We start from the raw sequence: 19163 nt of genomic DNA, 5'->3' as shown, positions 1-19163 counted from the left end.
AAGCTGGGTTAGTTTTTATCACGACCTCCAATGGAACATTCAAAGCAGGAAGACTTAATTGTAGGGGAACTAAAAAAAAATGACCTAAGGGTTAAACTGGAATATCTAAAATTTCTGAAATTATCAACAGGACTGACAGCTTCCCACAAGTACAGTAACGTTCCAATCATCCAGTATCTGATTGTTTAGAAATCCTGATTGGCTGCCCCCAGAACATCCTATGCAAAAAGATGCATTTCACTGTGTGTTTCAATGTACGTGTGACTAATAAAGCTATCTTATCTGGCTCACTCGTTGGTGTGGAGGCTAAGCAGGGGTCCAGAGTGCAGGCTGCGTGTGCGGCCGAGACCAGGGTCGGGGTTGGAGCATTGGAATGCAGAAATCCAGAGCCAGGGTCCTGAAACTTGCAAGCTGAAACGCTGAGGGTCCTATCCTCTTCCTTTAAAGTCATCCAGGTTTGGTTTCCAACTCCCTTTTAACTTGTGTTTTAAAAAAAACAAAATTAAATTGGAGTAACATCCAGTAGTCCAGAAAACCTGTTAGTTTGGCATCACCAAAGTCCCAAGGGTGCTGTATTATCCATCGCTTGATTTCCCCAGTCCTCATTGGCTGATTTGCAGGAAGCTTCTAATTGGTGCCCCTTGCCCCCGCAGGTGACCCTGGACATGCTGCAGTACGAGAACGTTGCTGTGCGCAGAGTTCTGAAAAGTGAAGAGAACCTCGTGAAGTTGTTTGGTGTCCACAAGTTCCCATCTTGCTACCTGTACTTCAATGATACCACCCACAGAGAGGTCACAGTGTATGTATATCTCTCCTGTTGGAGGCGCGGAACAGGCTCTGTATGTCATTGCAATGAACAAGATGCTGGAGGAACTCAGCGGGTCAGGCAGCGTCTATTGGAGGGAAATGGACGGTTGACATTTTGGGTCAAGACCCTACATCTAGACTGAAAGATAGAGGGAAGAAAGTTTTCAGTCTTTTGGTCCTGATGAAGAGTCCCGACCTGGAATGCCAACTGCCTATTTCCCTCCACCTTGTTTGTTGCTCCAAGTTCCAGCATCTGCAGTTTCTTGTGTCTCTGTATGTCATTGTCCCTTCAAGCTTGGTACCACTGCAGCTGTTAAACCATGCTATGGGGTAGATAGAAATGAATATTAATTACCCTGCAGTATTTCTGCCTTCCTGCTATGAATCATGCCCAACTAGGCCTTCCCTTTCATTACCTTTTGTTCCACTAGCTAGTCTGTTTGGGGGACCTGAACCAAGCAACGGCAAAACAGTTGCATCAACAGTGTAGCCCCATTGTTTTACCAGATATTGAGCTGCAAGGGTTTTCTCCAATTGTAAGGGACTTGAAGTTCACCAGCAGCAGTGCACAGTGGTACTAAACTTGAGAAGGTAGCAAATGGTTTTAAATTTATAAAAATAAATCATTAATGAGCTGAGAAAATTGAATTCAACTTTTGAATGGTGAGGGGTATCCTTCTCTTGACCCATTGTGGAGAGACTTTGACATCTTGGTGCTATAAAATGTTCTTCTTCATGTTGCTGATCAGGGCAGTTGTATCAGAATAGGTAGAAATGCACTGAAGTTTCCAACAACTATGAGACCACTTGTTCCAACCATTTATTGCTGTTTACCCTCTAGCCAGATGAATAGATCGCATTTCCATTCTCTCAGTTTCCCATTTTCCTTCATCAGCCAATCCAATGCAGCTTTGAGTATTGACCTCATTTCCGTCTCAAGCCATAATGATGGCAGCATAAAGTAACGTTTTATTCTCAGCTGGTTCACCATTCCTACTCCCCTTCAAAGGGACACTGGTTTCTGAAATATTTCTGCTTTCAGCCTTTACTTCGTGCTGTTTTTCTCATGCTGGTCCCTTTAAGAGTTGGATGTCAGTGCTCAATAGTACTGTAAAGCACACAGAAGCCTTTGCTGTGATGAGTAGCTTTAGAAAGTCAACACAGTACTGTGTGCCTGGGGGTATTCCCAATTAACAATGTTTTGACTTGAATTCCACACGGCATCACAATATTCTTGAGGAGCTTTTGCCCATGGATGTCAGCCATGGATCATTTGACAACCACTCACCTCCAGGTGCAAGGCCCAGTGCAGAGATAAGCACAAAATCTGGTCTAGTAGTAGATTTTGCTTCTGAAATGTGTGTGTCTCTGTGTTTCTGTATGTATTCTTGCATACCTGTGTTTGCACGTATGAATGGGTTTTTATATGAGCATGTGTGTAATATGTATACCTGTACTTGTATGCATGTTTTATATGTGCATGTGTGTATGACAGCATGTGTGCACTTATGTATATTTTGTACATATGCATGTGGTTTATAGAGTGTGTGTGTATACCTGTGTTTTATGCTGCATGCCTCCTTATACTTGTGTTTGTGTATACACGTACCTGCACTGTGTATGTATACATTTGTTTGCTTGCGTCAGTGCGTTTTTGTTTTCCTCTTTTCTCCCAATTGTCCTCGCAGTGCTTCATCAGAAGGCACAGACCGCTACAGAGCCTGTTCTTGATCTCTTGCCAAAGCTGCCAAGGAGCCAGATGCCAGGAAGCATTTGACAACAGACTGCTTTTCACCTCCTGCTCTATGAGGAGAACAATAGTCCTCAGCTCAGTGCCAGCTCCGGGGGAAACCAGGAGCTGTCAGTGCAAAAGGCCACAGGCTGCATTCCGTGCTCTATTCACAGAGTAACAAGTTGCCAGTACATTGCTGGCACCCAAACCACTCTATAAAATCAACTGCAGTGTTTAAACTCTCTCTGTGAATTAATGGCTGTGCAAAGGAAGGTTCCTGGCTCATGGCCACCACCAGTGTTGGCAGTGACATCTGCTGACCAGAGAGAGTAAGGCAGGCAGAAAGTAACAGGAAATAATTGCAGTCTTAAGAATTATCCCCATTGGTATTACAGTAGTCACCATATGAGGGAGTCAGAGGCAGCATTATACATATCTGTTCATTGACTGAATTCCACACGGCATCACAATATTCTTGAGGAGTTTTTCTATGGATGTCAGCCCTGGATCATTTGACAACCACTCACTTCCAGGTACAAGGCCCAGTGCAGAGATAAGCACAAAATCTAGTCTAATGGTAGATTTTGCTTCTGAAGTGCCAGCTATTAAAGGAGTTCTGTGCTCTTGCCTGGATAGGAAAGGTCACAGTTGCTGTTCAAAAAAGATAGCTGTCCCTCAGTTAATAATATTGAAACTGATAATGCTAGAAATTCAATTGCATAAAGCATTATGCAGTAAGAATCAAATTTTTCTCTGGAATAAAACTTTATTGAAAAGCACTTCCAGGCTGTTTTTCACCACCCCTGAAATTCAGCCAGTCAGTTCCAGCCCCGAGTTTTCCTATCAACACCACTGCACATGAAGTGATATCATTCCCTGTGGAGCAATGTGAGGAACTTGGACCAAGTTGTCCTGGGAGTGACCATCATCAGGCACTCCTGGGATAACTACATCTTCCCAACGTGAGGTTGGACTAGGAACCATGTCCCTTACTTACCTTGCATTCTTCTGACCACTCCCTAGAGCCCACCCCTTGTATGATCTCCGGCTTCATTGCCAACCTTCTGAGGCCTAGGTGATGAAATTGGGGATTGGAATGGAGCAACAAGGGGACATTGGTCACTGCGTGGTCAGCCTGGCACAGCGGTGAAGCTAGTAGAGCTACTGCCTACAACTCCAGAGACGGGGGTTCAAGCCTGACTGACTTTCAACATTGTCTGTGTGGAGTTTGCATGTTCTCCCTATGACCACGTGGGTTTCTTCCGAATGCTCCAGTTTCTTCCCACATCCCTAAGGTGTGCGGGTTGGTAGGTTAATTGGCCGCTGTAAATTGCCCCTACTGTGCAGGTGAGTGGTAAAGTCTAGGGGAATCAATGGGAATGTAGGGAGAATAAAATACCTAGGGTAGGATTAGCCTATATGATAAAAAGTGGAGAATGTGATACAAAGACTTACATTTATATATCACCATTCATAAACTCAGGATAATGAAGTGTTTCTGAAGTTTAGTACAAAGGGATATAGATTGATTAAGTGATTGGGCAAAGATCTGGGAAATGGAGGATAAAATGGGAAACTCTAAACTGGTCCATTTCACAATAAAAATACAGAAGCTGCATTTTATCTAAATGGGGAGAGATTGCAGAGGGATCCAAGTGCCCTCGTGCAGGAATTATGAAAGGATAGTATGCAGGTATTGCAGTATGCAGGTATGGCAACTAATTAGGAAAGTGGGCAGAATGTTTTTGTTTATTGCAAAGGGAATTGAATACAAAATAAGGAGGTTATACTTCCATTATATGGGGCGCTGGTGAGACCACACCTGGAGCATTGTGTACAGTATTGGAGGTGCATGTTAAGGCATTGGAGGATGTTCACAAAACGGTGTACTAGACTAACACCCAGAAAGATTGGACTGGCCAGGCTTGTATCTTATGGAGTTTAGAAAAGTGAGTAGTGACTTGATTGAAACGTGTAAAATCCTGAGGGATCCCAAGATGGAAGTCGAGAGGATGTTTCCTTGTGCTGAAGAGTGGAGCACTAGAGATCACTGTTAAAAAATAAGAGGTTGCCCATTTAAGGCCAAGGTTAAGTGAAATGTTTTCTCTTTAGAGAGTTGAGGGTTTTTATAGAGTCATAGAGCAATATAGCATGGATGCAGGCCCTTCGGCCCAACCAGTCCACACCGACCATGTTTTCCATGTAGCTTGTCCCAATTTCCTGTGTTCGGCCCACATCCCTCCAAGCCCCATCCCTCCATGTGCATATCAACGAGCCTCTTAAATGATACTATAGTACCTGCCTCAATCACTTCCTCTGGCAGCTCATTCCATATACTCACCACCCTCTGCATGAAAATGTTGCCCCTCAAGTCCCTTTTAAATCTTTCCCCTTTCACCCTAAACCTGTGCCCCCTAGTTTTGGACTCCCCTACCCTGGGGAAAAGACTGTTACCTTTCACCTTATATATGCCTCTCATAATTTTGAACACTTCTATAAGGTTGCCCCTCATTCTCCTATGTTCCAAGGAATAAAGGCCTAGCCTGGCTGACCTCTCCCTATAACTCAGACCCTCTTGTCCTGGCAACATCCTCATAAATCTTTTCTGCACTCTTTCCAGTTTACCCACATCCTTCCTATAACAGGGTGACGAAAACTGTACACAGTACTCCAAGTGCAGCTTTACTAATGACTTATACAACTGCATCATAATGTCCCAACTCCTATACTCAATGCCCTGACTGATGAAGGCCAGTGTGCTAAACACCTTTTTCACCACACTTTCTACCTGTGACGCTGCTTTCAACGAACTATGCACTTTTACTCCTAGGTCCCTCTGTTCCTTAAAACTTCCTATTGCCCTACTATTCATAGCATAAGTCCTACGCTGGACTAAACATAGAACGTAGAACATTACAGCACAGAACAGGCCCTTCAGCCCACGATGTTGTGCCGACATTTTATCCTGCTCTAATATCTACCTAACCCTTCCCTCCCACATAGCCTTCCATTTCTCTATCATTCATGTGGCTATCTAAGAGTCTCTTAAGTGTCCCTAATGTATTTGCCTCCACTGCCTCTGTCGGCAGTGCATTCCATGCACCCACCACTCTCTGTGTAAAAATCTTACCTCTGACATCTCCCCTATACCTTCCTCCAATTATGCCCCCTCATGTTAGCCATTTTCACCCTGGGAAAAACTTACTAAAGTTTTGAAAATCATTTCCTAATAAGGCATTGAAAGCATGGACTTTGAATATTTTTAAGGCGAAGGTGGATAGATTCTGGAAAAGCAAAGGGGTGAAAGGTTATTGTGGTTAGGTAAGAATGCAGGGTTGAGGTTACAACCAGATCGACTGTGATCTTAGTAAATAGCAGAGCAGGCTCAAGTGTCTGAGTGGCCTACTCCTGCTCCTAATTGACTCACCCATGAACAATAAAGTGATGAAATCCTGACGGTTCATTTCATTGATGATGTTTGAAGAATAATTGACAGAGAGAGCACCTGAGATATCTGTCCTGCCCTGCTGTAATAGTGTTGTGTGGTCTTTTCCATCCAGCTGAGAGAGCAGACAGCTTAAGATAAGATAAAATATCTTCATTAGTCACATGTACATTGAAACACACAGTGAAATGCATCTTTTGTATAGTGTTCTGGGGGCAGCCCGCAAGTGTCGCCACACTTTCAGCGCCAACATAGCATGCCCACAACTTCCTAACCTGTATGTCTTTTTGCAATGTGGGAGGAAACTGGAGCACCCGGAGGAAATCCACACAGGCACGGGGAGAACGTACAAACTTCATCAGAAAGACATCACTTTTGACAATGCAGCATCTCCTCAACATTGGGTTGGAGTGACAGCCTTTGTGCTCAGATCTCTGGAGTGGAACCCACAACCTTCTGACCTAGAGGCAAGAGGCCTACCTCTGCACTGCAGCTGGGACAAAATGATTTGGTGCAATTTGGGAGGTGTGGAATAGATAAATATTGGAGCTTTGTACCAGTGACCTTTTGTCAGAGAGGTGGGGATAAGCAGTGAGAATTTTACAAAGAGAATTATACAGTGGGAATTTGATTCTCCTAGAAGGGAAAGGGTCAAACCAGGAGCCCAGCATTTGTTCCATGCTGTGTTCTCCTGCATTTCCTGCAACCGAGCCCTAAATAGTTAATGTTTCACTGTGTGGAAAATGCACAGTGAGATTGTATGACTCTCCTGCACAATAGGAAGATGTTCCAAACTGTTGCATGAAAACAATAGTGTTTTTCTGGGTGACTGAAGAGAGGCAACTGGTGCGATTGGCGAGTTGAGTGACGAGCAGATGGGACATTTGCTCTGTGAATGGATGATTAATGCCACGGAGCTGAGTGATAGCGCAGTACAAGGAGCAGTGGGGCACTGTGCAGAATTGGGGTAAATGGGACGTGCCAGGAAGAATTTCATCAGAACCTGAGGGACAGATGTGCGAAGAAGCTAAAGTCAAGTGTAAGCCTGTCCCAGGCCACAGCCTCCCTTTCCGCTGTCTCCTGTGGCAGACGCCAGGGATAATTGGATAGTGCTGATGACATTATCAGAGTGCCAGGCTTTCTTCAGAGCTAGTGGAGGGGAAAATTATTTGTGATCGAGTATGAGGCCTCCATCTGCTCACAGTTAAACAGAGATCCATAGCCCAGCATGTGTCTTTAAGAGGGAATAAACAGAGCAGTAAATATCAGGCAGCAAGGTCACGTACTATTAATGGCCAGGGCATGTTTGGACACTACTGCTTTTAAACCTTGAAGACCACCCAGCTATCTTTCACTGCCTCCCATTGCTGCGTATCCCTTTGCTCTATCCTTTTATCTGTTCCTCTCTGTTTCTTTCATCTCACTCTCCCTGTTTTCACACCCTGTATTTTTTATTTTTTTGTTTTCTTATCACTTATCTTTTTTTAATTTCTATTTTCCCTTTCTGTCTCTCTGTTTCCCCTTACACTTTTTTTCTTTTCCTTCATTTCTTCACCCCGCTTCTCCTTTGTGTATCTGCTTCTGTTGTTCTTTGACTTTTCTTTGTTTTTCTTTCTCTCTCTCCCTTTCTTTTTCTTTGCCTTTAGTTTTTCTTTCTCTCCTTTTCTTTCTCTCTCCTCTTTTCGCTTTCTTTTCTCAACATTTCTGTCACAAGCTTTGTCCTTACAAACTCGTTTAAAATAAATCATTATTTGAGTATTTTATCTCCTTTAACTTTGGGTAGTAGGGTAAAATGGCAATTACCCAATTAGGCACATCTTAGGTGTCTGCCCCACACGATATTGGGAGACATATTGCAGTTGTTCTTAGCCAGGCATCATTATCCTTTGGTACTTTATTTTTGGGGTGGGATATAAGCATTGTCCGCAATTCTGACTTTTATTGTACATCCTTGGTTGTCCTGGAGAGATTTGATACAACTAAGTGACTTTCAGAGACCAGATCAGAATCAACCATAATGAAGCACACTGGCAGTGTCACACGCATTAGTTCAAGTGCAAATTAGAGATTTTCTTCACTTACAGGATAGTTGTGCACTGATCAGTTTATTGTTACATTTTGACTTAAATGGTCTCCTTTACTGACACCAAAACAAAAGGCAAAACTTTTTTTTATAAAACTGGATTTAAATTTCAAATTATCTTATCATGGTTCTTTCTTGGGATTATTGGTCCAGACGTAGCAATACACCACAGTCATGGACTCAGTGAGCACAGAAACAGGCCCTTTGGCCCACCATGTCAATGCTACCCATCAAGTAGCCATCTGTACTGATCCCATTTACAGCACTGGCTTCACAGCCTGCTGCACCTTGGTGATTCAAGTGCTCATCCAGATACTTATAAATTTTGTGAGAGTATCTGCCTCCACCACCCACTTAGGCAGTGTGTTCCGGATTCCAACATCTGGGTGAAAAAGTTCTTCCTCAGGTCCCCTCCAAGCCCTTATCCCTTGCCCTAAACTTATGCCCTCTTGTTTTAGACACTCCTGTCAGTCAGATGAGAAGGTGTGATCTGTTGCTAGTTCATGACTGAAATTCAATGGGAATGGGACAGACGACAACACTACCTGCATTCCTACAGGTAATGGGTAGATTGGCACCAAGGCAAGACCAGAACCAGAGCCAGAATTATTGAGTGTTGATCAAAAGCTTGGTCAGGAGAGTCTTTGTGGGAAGAGGAAGATGGAAGATCTAAGAGATTTAGGGAGTAATTTCAAATATTGAGAACTGGGTGACAGCAGAGCTAACTCTTAACATGGAGACTGTGGAGGAGAAATATACAGAGGAAAGTCAAAAAAGGCAGGACTTTCACAGTGAACGATAGGGCCCTGGGGCATGTTGTAGAACAGAGGGATGTTGGAGTTCAGGTACATGGTTCCCTGAAAGTGGAGTCACAGATAGATAGGGTGGTGAAGAAGGCTTTTTGCATGCTAGCCTTCAGTCAGAGTATAGAAGTTGGGAGGTCATGGTGCAGTTGTACAAGACACTGGCGAGGCCACACTTGGCGTATTGTGTTCAGTTGTGGTCACACTGCTATAGGAAAGAGTGCAGAAATGATTGACCAGGATATTGCCAGGACTTGAAGGACTGAGTTATAGGGAAAGGTTGGACACGCTGGGACCTTTTTTCTTGGACCATAGGAGACTGAGAAATGATCTTATAGAGGTGTATAAAATCATGAGGGCCATAGATATGATGAATGCACTCAGTCTTTTTCCCCAGGGTTGGGTAATCAAGAAGATTAAAGGTTTAAGATGAGAAGGGAAAGATTTAATAGGAACTTGAGGGGTATCTTTTTTACACAGAGGGTAGCATGTTTGTGGAATGAGCTGCCAGAGGAAGTAGTTAAGGCAGGTACAATAACAACTTTTAAAAGACAGTTGGACAGGTACATGGATAGTAAAGGTTTAGAAGGTTATGGGCCAAGTGCTAACAAATGGGACCAGCTTGGATAGGCATCTTGGTTGGCATGGACCAATTGGGCTGAAGGGCCTGTTTCCATGCTGTATGACTCTGACTCCAAGCCAAACTCCAAACTAAAGGGAGTTTACATGGGGTTGGACTGTATTTGGAGGGTGGGGGTGGTGTTTTTTGTGGAGCAAGAGGAAGTTATAGAGATAAGGTGGACAAAAGCATTGAGCTTCATCAGTCCACCACTGGCAGACTGTCATCAGTGACCTGCATCCCCATCCCCTACTAAGCTATGGAATCATCACCACCTCTTCCTCTTGGATATTTGGATTTGTGCACGGCTTGCTCTGAGTTTCCTCATTAGAGTCGCTTATATTGATACAACTGATTCATTGCTTCAGATGCCCAGTGCCCAGTTCACTGTGTGCAGTAGGCCTGGCAGATGAGGGGGAAAGTGGGAAGGTCCAGGGACTGGTTCTCAACTCAAGTCGAACTAAACACAGCAGTGCATCCCCTTTGGCAAATTCTTCCCCACTCCCAACACTACAGACCTTCGGTTAAGGCCCTCTCTCTGCACCCAAATAAAACAAAAAAAAAAGAAAATGCTAGAAACACTCAGCAGGTCAGGCAGCATCAGCAGAAAGAGAAACAGAGTTAATATCTCAGGTTAGAGATCCTTTGTCAGAACTTCTGATTCTATCTCCACAGCTGTTACCTGACCTGCTGAGCATTTCCAGTATTTTGGGGTCTTTATTTCAGATTTTCAACAGCTGTAAATTTTCATCTCGATCAGCACTATTATCGGTAGGTGGACTTTGTCAGCAGGGCATTGCAGAGAATCGCCAGTTGCAAGCCAGTAGACTTGCTTTGTACTGGCAAACGTGAAGGAGGAAACAAAATGCTTCTGTCCTAACGGGAAGGTTGACATTCTTCACGCTGACATTGGCTCCATCTTGATCCATAGGAAAATGGAAACACGCATTTTCTACACGTACTACCTGCGCCGATTGCCGGGAGTGACACGAGGCGCTTCCAAGCTGACACCAGAGAACTCGACCTATGGGTTTGTGACGGAGCCATGGAAAGACTTCAACAGGTGAGGTATTTCTAACAGCAGTTGCGGGGAACAGCCATGGTTGTCTCTCAACAATTCACCGCTCCCATTCCCACCACGCCCAACCAGTACCCTGTTCTGTTCCCACTGGGAGAAATTCCGGAGGAGAATTGTCGGGTCATTCAGCATGGAAACAGGCCCTTCGGCCCACCAGGTCCGTACCAACCATCAAGCATCCCATTTACACTCATGCTACACTAATCCCATTTTATTCTCCCCACGTTCCCATCAGCTCCCCCCAGATTCTGTCACTCACCTACACACTAGTAGCAATTTACAGCGGCCAATTAACCTATCAACCTGCTTTTTGGGACAACTAGAGCATTCTGAAGGAAGTCCACGGGATCATAGGGAAAACGTGCAACCACCACACAGATAGCACCTGTGGTCAGGATTGAACCCAGGTTATTGGAGCTGTGAGGCAGCCATTCTACCAATTGTACCAATGCACCACCGAAACTTTGGGACAGTGAATACTGAGAGTTGAGAGGCAGATTATCGTTTTTGAGGGTAAGGGGGAGGATGTTGGCAGCGAAGGTTGAATTGCAATGGTTGTGCTGTGCTGCGTCTTCCAGGCGCCAGAGGGAGCTCCTGGCTAGTCTGGCTTCCACCAGGTGGGCATAAACTAGGTTCTCCGACTCTCTGGACTGCAGTGCCCGCTCTTGGCAAGCAAAGAACTCTGCTAAATTGAACCCACGGCAGACAAGCCTACTCCCAGACCACGAGCCATTGCTCAACAAGACCAGCTTAATTTAACATAGGGGTATGGATCCCTACACTTTGAGCTGGACCCAGCACTTGCTTGTCAAAGCTGAAGCTGGGCTGAGTGCGATTTAATGCACACTCTGCTGACCTAGATATGTCATCACTGAATGATAACATCTCGTCATAAAGTGCCAAACTAAATGGAGCAACACACAAAAGTGCTGGAGAAATTCAGCAGGTCAGGCAGCGTCTATGGAGGGAAATGGACAGTCGATGTTTCAGGTGCAGACTGGCCTCTCTCTGATGATCTTGGGGCACCACAATCGCTTTGAGCTTTGTTCTAAAACTGATCGGGATTATGAAACATGCTTGGCTTTTGACTAAGTAGAGATCCTGAATCTATAATTTACCTGCAGTCATTGAAGCCGGGTCGTGGAAAACTCGGTCCTTCATTTGCACTAGACATCTCTGTTTCGATGTCTGGTAGTTTCCCTGTCTTTGGGTCAAGGCGTACAGCCAGCTGTGTCTCAGGGTCGAGGTGTAGCTCTATGAATCTTGCTGTCTTGTGGAGCAACAAGCAAACTGCTGGAGGAACTCAATGGGTTGAGCAGCACCTGTGGGGGGAAATGGGATTGTCAATGTCCATCGAGCAGCATCTGTGGGGAGTGGGGGGGGTGAAGGGAAGGGATTGTCAATGTTTTGGGTCAAAACCTTGCATCAGGACTGCAGTCATCTTGTGTGGGAGATAGTTTGGTGCTCCACATCCCGGCATTTGCAGTGTCTTTTGCCTCCATTGCTGCCTTGTGGTGTGGCTATACCATCCTCTCTGTCAAGGTGATTCTTTCACTCTCCACTGAGATGTAGCTGTGCCGCCCTCTTTACATGTCAAGCTGTTGATGTATCACTGCCTCTGTGTTGAGGTGTAGATGTATCACTGCCTCTGTGTTGAGGTGTAGATGTATCACTGTCTCTGTGTTGAGGTGTAGATGTATCGCTGTCTCTCTGTTGCTAAATATCTGTGTCCTTCTCTCTGTGTAAAGATTTAGCCCTATCCCTCCCTCTGTAGCAGGGTTTAGCTGTATCTCCCTCTCTCTGTTAAAGAATAGCTGCATCCCCTTCCCACTCTCCTGTTACAATCCTACTTCAGGGTCAAGTTGTAGCTGTATTCTCCTAGGGTGAGGTGCTGTAGTATCCCTTTCTGCGCCAGGGTATCTATATATCAATGTATTTTTTTTTTGCCTATGTTCCTCTTTGCAGTTCCAAACTGTACATGAGTGATCTGGAGTCTGCAATTTACTACTCCCTCAAGATGGAAGTGGGGAAACATCGGGAACTATCAGGAGATACCCTCATGGCACTGAAACACTTCATCACCGTGCTCACAAAGGTTAGTTGGACAGTGTTTTTGGTCATTTACTCCAAATTACCTTGATCCAGCAGTTTGTCTGAATAAATAGAGTGACTTGGTTAACCCAATAAATGCAGTTTAATAAACTTACAGATGCATTATTTTTAGCTTGAATCTGATCTTTATAAATATTCTTTTTTAATTCATTCCTGACCGTGGACTGAAGTAGCAAAGCCAGCCTTTATTGACCATCCCCAACTGCACTTGAGAAGATGGAGTGCTGCCTACTTGAACCAGTGCCATCTGTGTGATGCTAACTTAGGAGTTCCAGGATTTTGATCCAGCAACAATGATATATTGCCTTGTCAGAATAGTGGATGTCTTGGTGGGGAATTTTCATTGCATCCTTCCAGATGGCAGGTTGCTAGGACACACTCTGGGATGGTACATACGGCTGTCATGATAGACCATTTGGGGGGGTTGGGGGGGGGTATGGGGAGGTGAATGGATAGTTAAGATGAGTAATGAGGGTGAGGCAGTCAAAGGCTACCTTGACCTGGATGGTGTTGAGCATGCTTTTCTCTCAATTTCGCTTTCTGATGATGGATCCATTCTACTTCAGGAATGGATCCATCGTCGGAGTTAGAAAGCTATTTTCATTGTGATGGAATTTCACAATGCAATGGCACTTTTAAAACGTGAAGTTTGCATAAAATAGCGGAATGCTGTTAACTCTTGTGTCACATTTTGGTCCACACAAAATAACAACAATAATTGAAAGCCAATGGCTATTCAGATCAAAAAGAACTCAACTGATTAGGGACAGCCAGCATGGCTTTGTGAAGGGAAGATCTTGCCTCACAAGCCTGATAGAGTTCTTTGAGGAGGTGACCAGGAAGATTGATGAGGGCAGTGTGGTGGATGTGGTTTACATGGATTTTAGTAAGGCATTTGATAAGGTTCCTCATGGTAGGCTTCTTCAGAAGGTCAGAGGCCAAGGGATCCAAGGAAGCTTGGCTGTGTGGATTAGGAATTGGCTTGCATGTAGAAAGCAGAGGGTTGTGGTGGAAGGAGTGCCCTCGGACTGGAAGGCAGTAACTAGTGGTGTCCGCAGGGATCGGTTCTGGGACCTCTACTTTTTGTGATATTTATAGATGACTTAGATGAGGGGGTGGAGGGCTGGGTTAGTAAGTTTGCAGACGACACTAAGATAGGCGGTGTTGTGGATAGTGTGGAGGGCTGTCAGAGCTTACAGAGGGATATTGATAGGATGCAGAGCTGGGCTGACAAGTGGCAGATGGAGTTCAATCCGGAGAGGTGTGAGGTGGTACACTTTGGAAGGACAAACTCCAGGGCAGAGTACTGGGTGAATGGCAAGGTACTTGGCAGGGTGGAGGAGCAGAGGGATCTGGGGGTTCATATTCACAGTTCATTGAAAGTTGCCTCACAGGTGGAAAGAGCAGTTAAGAAGGCCAATGGGATGTTGGCTTTCATAAGTCGCGGGATTGAGTTTAAGAGCCGCGAGGTGATGATGCAGCTTTACAAAACTCTAGTTAGGCCACACTTAGAGTACTGTGTTCAGTTCTGGTCGCCTCATTATAGGAAGGATGTGGAGGCATTGGAGAGGGTGCAGAGGAGATTTACCAGGATGCTGCCTGGATTGGAGAGTATTGAATATGAGGAGAGGCTTAAGGTGCTAGGGCTTTATTCACTGGAAAGGAGGAGGATGAGAAGAGACATGATAGAGGTATATAAAATATTGAGAGGAATAGATAGAGTAGACAGTCAGCGCCTCCTTCCCAGGGCACCAATGCTCAAGACGAGAGGTCGTGGCTTTAAGGTTATGGGTGGGAGGTTCAGGGGAGATGTCTGGGGGAGGTTTTTCACCCAGAGAGTGGTTGGTGCATGGAATGCACTGCCTGGGGTGGTGGTGGAGGCAGATACATTGAACAGGTTCAAGAGCTTGTTGGATAGGCATATGGAGGAATGTGAGATAGAGGGATATGCGGGAGGAAGGGGTTAGGTAGTGTGAGGGTGGTCTGATGGACGGCACGACATGGTGGGCCGAAGGGCCTGTTTTGTGCTGTATGGTTCTATGGTTCTATGGTAACATCAGCAACAACTCAAATTTGTGATGTAACCTAGAGTGGCACAATGGTGCTGAAGGTAGCGCAGCTCTATCACAGCTACAGCGACACGGGTTCGATCCTGACCTCAGACACTGTCTGTGTGGAGTTTGCATATTATCCTTGTGATTGTGTGGGGTTCCCCCAGGTGCTCGGGTTTCCTCCCACTTCCCAAAATATAAACGTTCGAACAATTTATGTGGTAACTTTTGTTTGTTTCTCCAGTGTTGTGTTTGATCTGGAGGAGGGAGTTGCTCGTATTGTGCAATCGAAAGTGATTTGCATTTGTAAGAATCGGGAGCAGGAATAAGCCATTCGGCCTTTTGAGCCTGCTCTACCATTCATCAAGAGCTTGGCTGATCTACCTCAGCGATGCATCTTGTTCTGAAAACAGCCCAAGGCAATGTGCATCCAAAGAGTTCCTTTCATAATGAGCTCATTTTTGTTTTCCTGGTGAACCTGCTGTGGTTAAAGGAGGCAATTATTAAGTAATTTCCAGAATTCTGCTGAATTTTGCAACCACCATATAGGCAACCCCTGCATTACGGTCATTTGGCTGATGGAAATTCGCCCTTAAAGAATTCACCACCTAAAAATTTGAGATATGGAATAAAATTTGCTTCTGCATGGAGAAAAATGTAAATAAATCAATGCAAATTTTTTTTTTCAACTCGCGTTTCTTGACACGTGAGCAGATGATGCAGTGTCACATTACAGAAAATCAGGATACATCCCGTTTTCTAGGAATGCAATCCCTCCTTAACGTGGGGTTCACCTGTATATTCCTTTTCCCTGTGAGCTATGGTGGAGTGGGAGGGGGCAGAGGATAGAGCCTTTGTTCTTGGTGCTACAGTGACCCATGAAGGAATTCGTTGGTAAGATCTTCAGACCATTACAAGGCTAATCAGTCTTGGAATCGGAACGGATATTCCCAACCTGCTTTACGCAGCAAAAGTCCATCCATGGGTCACAAATGGTGTAGAGTCACTGGGCTTTGAATTATCACCTCCACCATTGACCTTGGCATCTTATTCTGGTTTGGTTGTGATCAGCTGAAGTGGTGAACTCAGGAGTGAGGGAGAAGAGACTGCACTCTGGGCTGGCATTGTGAGGCCATCTTCCAGGAGCAACAGGAATTCCTAGCGTTTAGAATGCTGGATTTTCAGTTGGAAAAATTTTCGTAGGTGGTGACACTTAATTGACGATTCAAGTTGTAAGCACCTGCCCCCTCGAGTCCCCATTGTACGAGTGAAGTTCAGTGGCAATAGTACTCAGTTCCTTCGACTCTGGATGATCAGGAGGTCAGATACAAAGCTGATCGAGACCTTTGACCTCTGCAGCTGGGCTGCTCGTTCTCCTTGCTGGCAGGAGGTTTGTCGGGCTATCAAACTATGGAGACCTGATTGTCTGACCCCCTTCGTGACCAGCAAGTGGTCACAGAATTGACATCTTGATCTTTACAGCCACTGTTTACAGGGTCACTGGTCCCTCACAAAAGGGTATTAGCCAAGATGAATTGGTTTTGTCTGCTGACAAAGTGAACAGTTTTTAAAAAACAAGGCTAAAGCATCCAGAAGGAGGAGAAGAGAGGAGGAACCTTCTCTTCTGGGAGGTCCAATTCATCTAAATAACAAATCCCTCCAAGCCACAGATTAAAGCTCTTCCATTTGATAATGAAAAGGAGAGGAAATCGTACATTTTATTTAATTTCATGATTTAAAAGTCAATATTTTGGACTGTCTTGAACATATTTATTAATGTCTATACCATCAGAGCCATTCTAAAAACAGTATAACATCCTTTGTCAGCAGCGAGCTGTCAAAGGTCATCAGGGGTTTGATGGGTGGGTAAGTAGGGAGGAGGTGTGTCCTCGAGATCTGCCTCCTGAGACCTTCTCACCACTGAGAGCCCCCTCCACCCGGTGTCTTCTATAAAGGGTTAAATGCGGGCAGGTGGATACTGGGGTCACAAGTTCAGGCAGCATGCCAAGTCCAGACCAATATGTCACCAGACAACACTACATCTCTAGCCTTCTGTATTTGCACCCTGCATGCACTTGTGTATCATTTTTAATATAGTTAAACATCCCATAGTGTTTAATAGGACTACTATTGTGAAATGTGATACCAAAGCATTCAAGGAGATATCAGGGCACATGATCAAAAGTTTAATTGCAGGTAGAGGTTTAACCAAAGGTGAGAAAAGAAAGTGAAGGATGGAGAGAGAAAAGAAGACATGTTCCAGGGCAGGCACGGTAGTGTAGCGGTTAGCGTAACGCTATTACAGCGCCAGGGACCTGGGTTCGATTCAGGCCGCTGTCTGTAAGGTGTTTGTACGTTCTCCCCGTGTCTGCGTGGGTTTCCTCCGGGTGCTCCGGTTTCCTCCCACCTTGCAAAGACATACGGGTTAGGAAGTTGTGGGCGCGCTATGTTGGCCCTGGAAGCGTGGCGACACTTGCGGGCTGCCCCCAGAACACTCTATGCAAAAGGTGCATTTCACTGTGTGTTTCAATGTACATGTGACTAATAAAGAAATCTTATCTTATCAACATCTGTCATGTCCCTTTCAAGACGATCCAGAGTGCTTCGCAGCCAAGGTAGGTAGTCATGGTTGTAATGGAGGGAAACTGGCAGCCAGTTTGCACACAGCAAGGTTCCAAAAACAGAAGTGTGATAATGACTGGATTATTTGTCATTGATTATTTGTGTGTGGGGCAGCCAGTGGGGCTGCTGCTTCACCGCTCTGGTGACCCAGGTTCGATCCTGACCTCTGACGCTGTCTGTGTGGAGTTTGCACGTTCTCCCTGTAACTATGTGGCTTTCCTCCCACGTCCTAAAGAACTGCAGGTTGGTGGGTTAATTAGCCACTGTAAATTGCCCCTAATATATCAGCAAATGATAGAATCCGGGGGTTGGGGGGGGGGGGGGGGCGGTGGAAGTTGAAGGAAATGTGGAAAGAATAAAATGGAATTAAATGGGTGGTTGGTGGTCAGCACAGACTCAGAGGACCGAAGGACCTGTTTCCCTGCTGTGTGGCTCTGTAGGTAATGTGAGGGGGTACCTTCATCAGAAGAAGGGGAATCACCACCACATTTTCAAAGGCAGGTAGGGCAATATGCAATGTTCTTCACACAGCCTCCAAGTCCTGTAAATGGATAATATAAAAAGGGCTACCTGTGGTGCCCCTGCCTCTAACTCCCAACGTCAATGAGAAAAATCAATCCATCAAAACGTACTGTTGGGTTTTTTACATTAAGAATTTTCACCCTGACATAGTGGTGAAGTCCCTACTAGCTTCTGTGACACTGCACCCCAGTAGAAAGAAACAACTTCAAGACACGAAGAGAACACAACAGGGAAAGAAGGAAATGGGCAGGTAAGAGGGGGTGGGAAGGAGTTGGTTTTCAGGTGAGTCATGGCATCGGTGGAGGTAGGTCGGGGAATCTACTGTACGAACCAGAAAGCCCAGTGGAAGAAGACCAAACCTCACTGGGCAGCTTGGGTACAGCTGACTGGACCAGGCAATGCTTCAAGATGACAGAGTAGCCCTGGGACGAGACAACTGCCTCGACTTCCGATCCATTAGGGAATGTAGGAAAAAGCAGGTCCAACGTGGCAAAGTGTTCATTCTTTTTTCAATGAATGGTGTCGCCTTCTCATAATTTCTGCATGTTTTAGTTTTATTGAAGTCAGTGGGAGTGCTTGGAGTGATAACTATTCTCCTGAACTCTTTTTTAAAGAGCACATGTGTATTCATTGCCATTTATGAAATCACTTGGGGACATGGTTTTGTGTGTGTGTGTGTGTGTGTGTGTGTGTGTGTGTGTGTGTGTGTGTGTGTGTGTGTGTGTGTGTGTGTGCGTGCGCACATGCGCGCGCACGCACCTGAGTTTTGTGTGCATCTGTGCCTACACACCTGTTTTTGCGTGTGCATGTGCATAAGCACCTGAGTTTTGTGTGCATCTGTGCCTACACACCTGTTTTTGCGTGTGCATGTGCATAAGCACCTGAGTTTTGTGTATGTATATGCGCATACCTGCACGTGTGTGCGTGTTTGTGTGTATCAGCCAGCGTGTGAGCCTTTATCTGTGTGTCTCAGTATGTTTGCATGTAAATGGTTCCCCAGCAGGAAAGCTTGGCTATCAGGCATGTTGATCCATAGGGGGTAGGAGTTGCCCTATGAAAGGTTTTGAAATCCTATTACGGCAGCTTCAGTGCCAAACAGCTCGTGCTGGGGCCACTGACTCTGTCCCAGGCTATGGCGTGGGCTGGCGGAGAGGAAGTAAACTACTCAGTAAGCCACAGTAATCTTGTTTTTACCCTCTTGTGGTGAGTGTTCCCAGATCCCATGGTGTTTGTCTGCATGCTGATACTAATTGAATTTTGGTTGCTGTTATTGAGCAGAAGTAGATTTT

The 19163-nt window shown here is 45.2% G+C and overlaps 1 protein-coding gene across 1 annotated transcript in view; it reads left to right on the top strand.

Moving 5' to 3' along the window:
• Window positions 1–19163, top strand: part of qsox1 (quiescin Q6 sulfhydryl oxidase 1) — a 120607-nt gene that overhangs the window by 61776 nt on the left and 39668 nt on the right. Inside the window, 3 exon segments of the mRNA XM_052010852.1 lie at window positions 654–799; window positions 10421–10552; window positions 12533–12662. Of these exon segments, the coding sequence (XP_051866812.1) occupies window positions 654–799; window positions 10421–10552; window positions 12533–12662 (408 nt within the window).

This window comes from Pristis pectinata, chromosome 3 (genome assembly GCF_009764475.1).
Source record: "Pristis pectinata isolate sPriPec2 chromosome 3, sPriPec2.1.pri, whole genome shotgun sequence".
NCBI classification, from domain to species: Eukaryota; Metazoa; Chordata; class Chondrichthyes; order Rhinopristiformes; family Pristidae; genus Pristis; species Pristis pectinata.
This window is presented reverse-complemented; position numbering and strand designations above follow the sequence as displayed.